This window comes from Podarcis pityusensis (genome assembly GCF_964106645.2).
Source record: "Podarcis pityusensis genome assembly, chromosome: 2".
NCBI classification, from domain to species: Eukaryota; Metazoa; Chordata; class Lepidosauria; order Squamata; family Lacertidae; genus Podarcis; species Podarcis pityusensis.
In genome coordinates, this window is record NC_138029.1 from 45,657,053 (window position 1) to 45,668,109 (window position 11,057).

Below are 11,057 nucleotides of genomic sequence, written 5' to 3' on the forward strand. Positions count from 1 at the left end.
CTCAGCGCCTAGGACTTGCCGATCGTTAGGTTGGCGGTTCGAATCCCCGCGGTGGGGTGCGCTCCCGTCGCTCGGTCCCAGCGCCTGCCTGCCAACCTAGCAGTTCGAAAGCACCCTCGGGTGCAAGTAGATAAATAGGGACCGCTTACTAGCGGGAAGGTAAACGGTGTTCTGTGTGCTGCGCTGGCTCGCCAGATGCAGCTTGTCACGCTGGCCACGTGACCCGGAAGTGTCTCCGGACAGCGCTGGCCCCCGGCCTCTTGAGTGAGATGGGCGCACAACCCTAGAGTCGGACACGACTGCCCCGTACGGGCAGGGGTACCTTTAGGAAGCTTCTTAGTATCATAGAATTGGAAGGGACAATGAGGGTCATCTAGTCCAACCCCCTGCAATGCAGGAATCTTTTACCCAACATGGGGCTTGAACCCACAACCCTAAGATTAAGAGTCTCATGCTCTACTGGCTGAGTCATCTTGGACAGTAGGAGTAGCTGAGTGTGAACCGGTAGCCTGTAGACACTGGAGATAAATTGCAGATATATTTTGATCCCAAACTGAGGTCTGGCATCGCAATTGGAACAGGAAGCAGTTCTTGCCGTAAGCTAGTTAAATGGATTAGGAGGTGGGAATTGTATTTTTTGTACATTATTCTTTTAAGAAGAACTGCAAGAATGGGAACTCTATTGGCAATCTATGGCAATTATGCCAAAAGGCTCTTCTAGTGATATATCTGCTTGTTAAATGTGAAGCATGCATATTGAGCAAAGGTAATAATCTGATTTTTCCCCACAATAGCATTACAACATCAAACACCTATATCCTGAATCTAATACATTACAGAGGAAATAAGAGAGGTCCATTTCCTGACTGCCAATTTGATGTTATTGTAATTGATTTCTTTTAACTTTACTGGAGATGCCACTAAGGTACATAATTCGCAGATATATGGAAAGTAGAAATAATAACTATATCGATGTCTTGGTGTAAACTTTTTATGGCATCTAGGAACATAGAGAAGTATTCATTTTATGTGACTGCCTGACTACAAGTTGCACTGATAGCAGGAATCAAATATCCATAGCACAAAGCGGACACAATTTGGTGATATTTTAATATGAATACCCCTTGAAAGTATTCCACAGAAATATAGAATGGTAGGTATAAATTGCCTCTTTAAAGTACAGGGTGAATAAACAATACCCTCAAAATAAGTTAGTACAAGTGTTAGCAGAATGCAATGCAATAAAGTATAGTAGCTGCATTTTAAGACCTCAAGCCCCCATCTTCACTCAGACATATCTAAGAAATGTGCTCAAATTTATTGCCCTCTTGGAGAAAGTATTAGCATACTAAGAAGAAATATAAAATCTCATAGAAATTCAAGTTGAGAACACTTAACAGCTAAAACCAACACTAACACCCCAGCTTAACTGCCATGGATGAAAGTAAGGGTCACTATTTATATAATATATGAATTGACCCAGTGTCCATGAGATTTCCTTTCATCCATTAGAAATAATTCCCACTAAGAAACCATCTGTAGTTGCTGTTATGGCACGGGCAGTCTTTGCAATAGAAGTGGATATCCATTCTGAATTTTTGTTGGAACGTGAAAGACTGGGTTTGGTCCAAAGCTTTCCTGCTTATCCTGACATTGTTGACCCCCCTCCCTTCCCCCCTCCATCATAAACAGAACTGGAAGAAGGCCCCAGAATTCTGGGCCTACCTGTGTGTGACATGTGCTGCGATTAGCATGCGGTGTAACTCTGTTCAGAAGGGACAAGGATTCTAATAAGGCAGGCGGCAGCGCTTTCATTCCTTTCATAAAGCAAAGGCACCTCAAGCCAAATCTGAAAGTGACTGTGACTGAAAGCAGTGGCTCAAAGACTCCATTTATAGAGCAGGATTATTATGATGATTAGTGCAAGTGGACATGGATAACCCTCTTTCTGCTTCTGTGACACATCTGTGGATGATCTCCCCTTTAAATCTGTCTTCGGCTTGCTGTGTAGGAGGGAAAATAGAAAATCAGACATCTGTGTTCCTGATAGGCAGAGCCCCATCGTATATATGTACATGTAGACTTTAGAACCTTCTGCAAAGCATTTTCCCTGCCAGTTATTTGGGTTATAATGTGAGTGGCAAAGGAATGACGATTCAAGAAATGGACATTTTAGAATGGGGAGGTGGGGGGGAGCAGGAGTGACTGAGTTTGTTTGGTCTACAGAAAAGTAGGTCACTAGAAGATCTTCTCTTTCTGAAAATCAAATACGATGGGAGAACACCCAATTATCCCCATCACTGGGGATCCTGTGCATGTATCCAAATGTTGTATTTCCATTCCATTTCTGAAAGAGGCCTCTATTAGGAGGTGCTGCCAGTTGCTATTGAAATGGGAACTCTCTCCAATCCTCCCCCCCTTAGCTTAGCTTTTTGGGAGTTTGTCTCAGGATTGCTGGGATATGAAGATATCCTTGTGTTTTCTGTACCTCCTTTTATTATGGCAGTCTGTAGCGCATGAGTGAATATATGTGCAGTGAGAAAGAGGATTGTAGCAGAAGCTCCATCTCTACTTTCAAAAGTGTGAAGGCTTCATGTATGGATAAAGAGGGAGAGACAGACTCTCATGTTCTATATACAGTGGTACCTTGGGTTACAGATGCTTCAGGTTACAGACGCTTCAGGTTACAGACTCTGCTAACCCAGAAATAGTACCTCGGGTTAAGAACTTTGCCTCAGGATGAGAACAGAAATCGCGCGGCGGCAGCGGGAGGCCCCATTAGCTAAAGTGGTACCTCAGGTTAAGAACAGTTTCAGGTTAAGAACGGACCTCCAGAACGAATTAAGTTCTTAACCTGAGGTACCACTGTACCTCTTTATGTGAATATTCTAACCAAAGATGCAATAATACAATGGATATTTTAGAACAGGGTTGCCTCCTGGATGGCTAATTTGTAACTGTGGAGCCAGTGCTTAAGCACAGCACTTAAGCCGGCCTTCTCTAACCTGGCAAGTGCTTTGGTGTTCTATCAGCCCCTGCTAGTATGTTCCACAGGCAGGGATGAATGGAGTTGGAGTGGACTAGGTAAAGGGACACCATCTTAAGTTGTCAGTGGCATTTGCTGTGTAGCACGGAATGAATCTTTTGCTTTTGCAATGGAAACGCTTGGTGCTATCACTGTATCACACTATCAGATCACTGGCAGGGAATCACAGTGGAGATGAGCTTCATAAGCTTTGCAATATTCTCCCAGGGCCAATTCAGGTAAACAGATCACTTGGTAATAATCCCATCATGTGCCAGCTTTCTCTATCAATGACCATGGCCTGTGTATGACAAAGAGGTCTTCCCTGTAGAGATGTGGGCCGTTACTAAGGAAAGCAAAAGACCTGTCTAAGAACAGACCCATTTTTTTTGCTACTGAGACAGCTGCATTAGGTCTTTTGTTTTCCTTTTTCAGTCTCAATTTAAAAATCTGCATACATTTAAATAATTGAAAAGTGTGCTTACATTTAATGCAATTAACATGTTACGTTAATTCTTTTTCCCTGTGGGAAAGTTTGCATCTCTGTTTGGTAATGAGTTTGCCACCATGAGTCTGCACCACAGCCAGCGAAGGCCTAGGAAGATTATTTTGGTTCTGAGATATGTTTGTTAGTGAAGTGGGAGGTTTTGCAGAGGAAAAGCCTATGTGCCTCAATTCCACCCTCAGCCTGTCTCCTCCACTGTTCCCCACTTTACACAGTGCTGATTGCTGCATGGTGGGAAAGGGCTTTTCTTATGAAAAGTTCAATATATATATATATATATATAGTTAACTTTGCTGCATTAAGTGTGCATTCTGTAGTTGATTTCCTTTGCAATGCTTTATTTTTAAATTGGTAAGATAATATTTTTGTTTCTTGTTAATTATATTGCTTGGAATATTAACTTTATATTTGACTTTCTCCAGTAATGTTTTATTCTGGATTGTTTTATTTCATGTTTTAATGTAATAATAATAATAATTTATTATTTGTACCCCGCCCATCTGGCTGGGCCTCCCCAGCCACTCTGGGCGGCTTCCATAGAAACCAAAAATACAGTAAAATATCACAGATTAAAAACTTCCCTGAACAGGGCTGCCTTAAGATGTCTTCTAAATGTCAGGTAGTTATTTATCGCTTTGACATCTGATGGGAGGGTGTTCTACAGGGCGGGCGCCACTACCGAGAAGGCCCTCTGCCTGGTTCCCTGTAGCTTTGCTTCTCGCAATGAAGGAACCGCCAGAAGGCCCTCGGCGCTGGACCTCAGCGTCCGGGCAGAACGATGGGGGTGGAGACGCTCCTTCAGGTATACTGGGCCGAGGCCGTTTAGGGCTTTAAAGGTCAACACCAGCACCTTGAATTGTGCTCGGAAACGTACTGGGAGCAATGTAGGTCTTTCAAGACCGGTGTTATGTGGTCTCAGCGGCCGCCCCCAGTCACCAGTCTAGCTGCCGCATTCTGGATTAGTTGTAGTTTCCGAGTCACCTTCAAAGGTAGCCCCACGTAGAGCGCATTGCAGTAGTCCAAGCGGGAGATAACTAGAGCATGCACCACTCTGGCGAGACAGTCCGTGGGCAGGTAGGGTCTCAGCCTGCGTACCAGGTGGAGTTGGTAGACAGCTGCCCTGGATACAGAATTGACCTGCGCCTCCATGGACAGCTGTGAGTCCAAAATGACTCCCAGGCTGCGCACCTGGTCCTTCAGGGGCACAGTTACCCTATTCAGGACCAGGGAGTCCTCCATACCAGTGGAGTTTGTAAACCGCTTTGAACTTTTTTCTTAAAATTATAAAGTAGTATAGAAATGATGATAATGATGATGATGATGATAATATATTAATGGAAATAACTATACACTCATATCCAGATTGTATTGACCATTGAAGCATACAACTATCCTTTCTACATCAGTAAAACATAGAACAAAGCAAATCTTGATGTAATCCTTAAACTGCTGACAGCTGCTTTTTAATAGTGTTTTGTAAAGCCCATGTGCACATCATCAATACAGAGAAAGGGAGAGGGGGATGTCCCAAGAGAGGACCAAAGGAACTGAAATCTGTGGCAAACTGTGCAGTTTGCAAATTTTGAAAAGGCAACAGTGGGACAAAGGAGAACCCGGACTGCATTGGCTTCACTTCAGAAATAAGATCATATAATCCAGAATCTTGAGAGAAATTTAGACTGGCAAAATTTCCAAAACATTTCTAGTTTATGAAGAACACTTGGCAATGCAGAGCAAAACCATGTGAAAGCACTTAGCCCAGAACCAGCGTTGGGGCTCCCATTGCTTTGAACCGAAAGCTTCACTCTCCTGCTTGCATCCGTGACTGTATCCCCTCAGTAGTGAGCGTTGAGGCTCCGTTTGGTTTCTTCCACTCTTAAATGTGTTTGTCCTCAAGCCTCCCTTGCAGACACTCACACACAATTATGTATCCTTGCTGGGTGACACACAACATGAAATGACTCTTAAATATATTAGCCCCAAACTGCTGTTGTAAATGCTGCAGGCCATAGCGAGATGTGGAAAACAAAGCCATATAATAATTTGCGTTTAGTAGAGGTGGAAATTGAGAGAGCAAAGTATTCTTCAAGTCCAGAAAGGAGAGGTTGCTAGGAAATTATAGGAGAGGGGGACAGCATATGGAGACCATTTTGGTTCAGTTTTTAAGTGAATGCAATATTTGATGTTTGAATTTGTCCTTGGAAAATTACAGTTTATTAGAGGAAAGTGCAGTTCGCTACAGAAATAAAACAGTTGTTGGCTTTCTTCCAATCTTCCTTTTTTAAAACATACACGCAACAAAATATGTCGTCTCTGGATTCTTCTATAAGGATGTTTTCTCATTTCATGTCAGAGCATTCCACCAAATATAACCTGCCAACAAAGAATGGAGATCAGAGGGATAAGATGCAGATACATAGATTTCAAGGGTGACAACAATGACTTCCAGTGTTTCTGTGCTTGTTTGTTTCATGTTGATTTTAGAGCAGCTAGGGGGTGGGAGAATGATTAAAAAATGGAAGAGGGGAAAACAAGAATTTAATATTCTTAAATATTAAGTATGGTGAATAAAACCACAGAGCCGAGTTTCTTGTAAACGGTGTCGTAACTATATTTCTCCTTGTAGCACTCCGACTCCAACTGCAACTTGAAGAAGCGAGTCAACTCTATGACGTCTCAAACAGATCAATCCCTCGAAACAAGCATGTTGTCCAATAGTGCATCTCAAAGTCAACAGACATCTGTTACTACGCCGCCACCACCACCGCCACCACCACTAATTGGAGGCACGAGTAAAATAGATCAGTACTCCAGGATCCTCTTTCCAGTGGCATTTGCAGGATTCAACCTGGTATACTGGGTGGTTTACCTTTCAAAGGACACTATGGAAGTGAGTAGCAGTATTCTCCAGCAATATGAAACCTGAATCTGTATTGAGCTGAATTTAACACTAAAGGAGAAATTTTTGAATGAATAGCTATACCATGGGCCCACCACAAGTACTGTACAAGTACTGTAAGAGTTTGCTTCCAGGGGTCCACGCACAAAGGCCAAATTGCAGAAAGTCAGGAACCCCTGGAACTGCCTCCACAAAGTGGACTGCTGCTTACTGTGATCTGAGAAGGTCATGGGAGGCCCCTGAGAGCTTCCCAGAGCCCTCCCTCGACCTTCCCAGACCCCTGTAAGTGAGGAGGTGCCTTCGTTACCAGCCTCTGGGACACTTCCAGAGCCCTCACACCTCCTTCCCAAAGCCTGGTAAGCAAGGAAAACCTGCTGGGTGGATGGAATTAAATAAATGAGAAGTGGAGAACTTTGTCTTGCAGGCTTACTGTAGTTGGTATCTTAAAGTCATGGTCAAGGCCATGACCAAAAGGGATTTACTTTTCATTTTGATGGAGGAAAAATCAATTCATGAAAAGGGAGGGTGCAAGTATGGATTTTCTTTTTCTATTAAAGTGACTGGGCAAGCTGGCTCATGCAGGAGTTCCTTCTCCTACACAGTGAGTGAGAGAGAGAGAGAGAGACAGACAGACAGACAGACAGCGCTAGAGAATATAGATTGACTCCTAAGATAAGAAAGTTTCACATTCCTTCTCTTCTGCAACACCCCTTTCAGCCTCTCTATAGGGTCTGGGGCCTCTCCTGAATAATGGGGCATGGGGTGGGGTGGGGTTGTAGACAAGGATGGGATACAGAACTTGCCTTCTGTAAACTTCCTCAAGTTAACTTTTCTTTAGGATCCAAGCCAATATGTTTATTTTGTATTTGTTTGTTAAATTTGTATCTTGCCTTTCCACCAAACAGTACTTAAAAGTGGCAAATGATGGCAATACAAATGCAATGGTTGTTCAGAAGTTAAAGCCAGATGAACACCTGGTGGTTTGCTTTGGGAGTCACCACCTAATCTGACCAGGAGATGGGCTGAATTGGGGTAATCAATGTAGAGCCCTTCAGATGTTGTTGGGTCTCCAAACTTCCATCCAGGCAAGATGGCCAAAGGGCAATGTTTATGGGGGCTGTAGCACAGCAACATCTACAGTGCATCATATTGGCTGCCCCTAGGATGGATAGAACAGTCTGCTGCCTTGAGCCCTCATATGATTACCATCACCTATGAACTTGTTGATGTCATTTGACTCTTCATATGTGATAATAAAAGCATTAGGAAGCATCCAGCTATATTTGAAAACAGCCTACTAGCTCCACTAGTTGCATTACCCCTGTTCACAAGGAATAAATAATAATAATGCCTGGCAATGAAATATTATAATATATTTGGCTGATATGGGGTGGGCATTTTAAAACTGAAAATCTACTTACAGTGAAATTATCTATGAAGCTAAATCATGTTTCCCCACAAACAGGAATAGCGACTCCTGGGGAAATAAGTTGCTTCCTAACTGTATGGTGGTAGCCTAGATCTTCAGGCACAGTAAAAGAATTCTATTTGAGGAGTAATTGGTTGGTTGTGTGGTTTAAGAATCCCACATAGTGTTTCTTCAAGTGTAATTTATCTGGGGCAAAGTGACAAATTCAAAACACAATCTCCAAGGTAAAATTATAAGCGGAGGTATTTAGACTACAGCACTTTGTGAAAGTCAGGTTTTGCTGCCATGGGGAAATGTGGGTTTACCACTGAAATGCTGACAGATGTTTAATTGCAGAAGCATGCCTGGTGATGTTTATAATTTGCAAAATCAAAGTATTAATATCATTGTTTTAAGAGGACAGACATCCCCTTCTACGCAAGATCAATTTGCAATTAATTTAGATGGAATGTTGCAGTACACAGCTTCTCTATCATACGCACATGACTTTGGACGAATGCCATATATTTCGTAGTTTATCTAATGCAAACACACACTTCTGGTAATCACAGTGGGATTTACCACTCTGCAAACTAGCACAGACAGTCACAAGCCGAGTACAGAGATTGATGGAGTAAGGATTTTCCTTTCCATTCCATTAAAGAAGCTGCCTGTGTGAATGTAGAATTAGGGACAAAAGAACATTAATTTTTGGAAATGCCACAAATAGATTCTCTCACTCCAAGAAGATTTGCTACAAAAAAATAAAATAAAATAAAAAAGTTTATAAACATTTTTTTAAATAGACAAATGAATATTTTAGTCTTCAAGCCACCACTTACCCAGATCTTTAGCTGAGCTTTTAGGATGCCAGGGAATTTCACTATCAGAATGTTTATCAACAGCACAGTTTCTGAGAAAAAAGCATAAGATTAATGTTTTGCTGAAGATAAACTTCACACTGTAACTGTATGCTTTGTTGGGCGGGAGAGACAGGAGCCCAGGGAGGCAGAGCTGCAATCTGGGGGCTGAGTGGAAAGAGGAATTCAAGAGCAGACAGAAGGGTCAGAAAAGGAAAAATGAAAGATAGGATGGGTAAAAGAGTAAACAGGCTAGATAAAGGATGGTTTGAGAGAACAGGAAGTTATGAGTACAAGGAAAAGTGGGGGGAGAGGGAAAGCCTTACACCGAGGAGGAAGAATATATTATTTAATGTGATGAAAAGAAAAGGAAATTAAGCTTGGGGGGGGGGAAGGTCATGGACCCTGTTGAACAGGAAATCCAATGACACAGGAATAGTAGGAAGCTGGATTTTACACTCTTATTTGAAACAACCAGCCACAGAGCATTGTTAAGTATAAAGTATAAGTATACCTACGGTATATTGTCTAATTTACAATGATAATGAAATATCTGCTGGGAGGAATGCAGAGAGAAGAAACTACATGGTGCATCTGCAGCAGCACAACTGGACATCTTCATCTGCCCCAGCTGCAACAAAACATGTCTCTCCCACATCGGTCTCTACAGCCACATCAGGCTCTGCAACCTCTCAACAGCTTGACTTCACCCCCAAAGGCGCACTCCTTCATTTTCTTCCAAGGAAGATGGATGCCAGCACAATGACAATGGAACATATACATTGGTACCTCTGGTTACGAACTTAATTCGTTCCGGAGGTCCGTTCTTAACCTGAAACTGTTCTTAACCTGAGGTACCACTTTAGCTAATGGGGCCTCCCACCACCGCTGCCGCATGATTTCTGTTTTCACCCTGAGGTAAAGTTCTTAACCCGAGGTACTACTTCCTGGTTAGGAGTCTGTAACCCAAAGTGTTTGTAACCTGAGCTGTTTGTAACCTGAGGTACCACTGTACTTGTTTGTTCTTTGTTTCAAAAAGATGAAAAATAAAATAAATAAAAAAGTTGTGTTGAGGTGGAGAACTGGATCTGACTGATGGGCTGGATTCTTGTCTCCCCCACCCCTAATGGGCCATGTTTGACAGGTTGGTGGGGTTGCTCACCTGACATCACAGTGACGTCAGGTGACCCATTTCCCCCATGTGCTTTGAAAGCAAGGCATGTGGACAACGGCACAGTTCTTAAAACTTTTAAGCATGAACTTCAGAATGATTCACATGTAAGCTTTTATGGAGCTACATTTCAGTTACTAGGCAGGTGGGAGGGGAATGTGTAGAAAAGAAATAGCTAGAGAGTCATTGCCATGCACACTTCATATTGGGCCTTATTGAGTCACGTCAGCTACGATTCTTCCATACAATAAGCTGCTGATTTAGGTCTTCTGAGACAAATGAAAATCAATAGCACCCATGTTGCTGATTGACTGCCCTGTAGGGAGTATTTTACTGAATTTTCCTTTGACTCTTTCCTTTCAGTTTTTTGAACCTACTGCAATGCATCTTCGAAATGACCATCAAACCAACTGATGGCTGCAAACTCAGGTGTGACAAAGGACCAAAAGACTCACCGGGCTAAGTGACTGGTTCTAAAGACAATTGTGGGGCTCTGGTCACTGAATGTAAAATACTTCAGCGTTTGAAGACATCACTATGAACTCTTGGCACAATCCATGTAAAGTATGTACCCCATGGAGGGTGATCACTGGAACAAGCCCTTCTATTGATTCCCTTTGTGTTTTAGCTCGTTCTCTAAATAGCTCAGGGCTGAAGCTTGGGCTTAATTATTCACTTATGCTCAAATTGTTGCTCCCTACAAGGTGCTTTTCTAGGCCATGTATCAAATTGCATAGCATGGTAGGTGGAATAATACTGGCACAAACATCAGGGTGAGAGGCTGCCACTTAACCAAAAAATTCAGACAAGCACACTTGTAATTAAGCTGACCTAAAACCTGATTCTATGAGCACTTACTCATGAGTAAGTCCTGCAGAATTTAGCTTACTCCCTGGTAAATGTGCATAAGACTAGTAAATGTGCACAGGACTGCAGCCTTTGTCCCACCAAGTTAAATGGGAAAACATGAGCTAATGCTGTATTTAAATATTCCAGGGACGGTAGCATTTTATAACAGAGCAAACCAGACTCAGAATAACACCTTAACATCCTTTATGTACCCTGCTTAAGTCAAGGTCTTTTAGATTTTTTTAAGGTGATGTATAACTTTTGATAGGGACGCGGGTGGCGCTGTGGGTTAAACCATAGAGCCTAGGGCTTGCCGATCAGAAGGTCGGCAGTTCGAATC

At 42.5% G+C, this 11,057-nt stretch overlaps 1 protein-coding gene across 1 annotated transcript in view; it reads left to right on the forward strand.

Annotated features, from left to right (window-relative positions):
* Window positions 1-10,322, forward strand: part of GABRA6 (gamma-aminobutyric acid type A receptor subunit alpha6) — a 31,549-nt gene extending 21,227 nt beyond the window's left edge. The window contains exons 9-10 of the mRNA XM_080995268.1: window positions 6,157-6,420; window positions 10,232-10,322. Coding sequence (XP_080851394.1) covers window positions 6,157-6,420; window positions 10,232-10,282 — 315 coding nt within the window. The 3' untranslated portion in view covers window positions 10,283-10,322. The remainder of the gene's footprint in view (window positions 1-6,156; window positions 6,421-10,231) is intronic.
* Window positions 10,323-11,057: the final 735 nt, after the last annotated feature.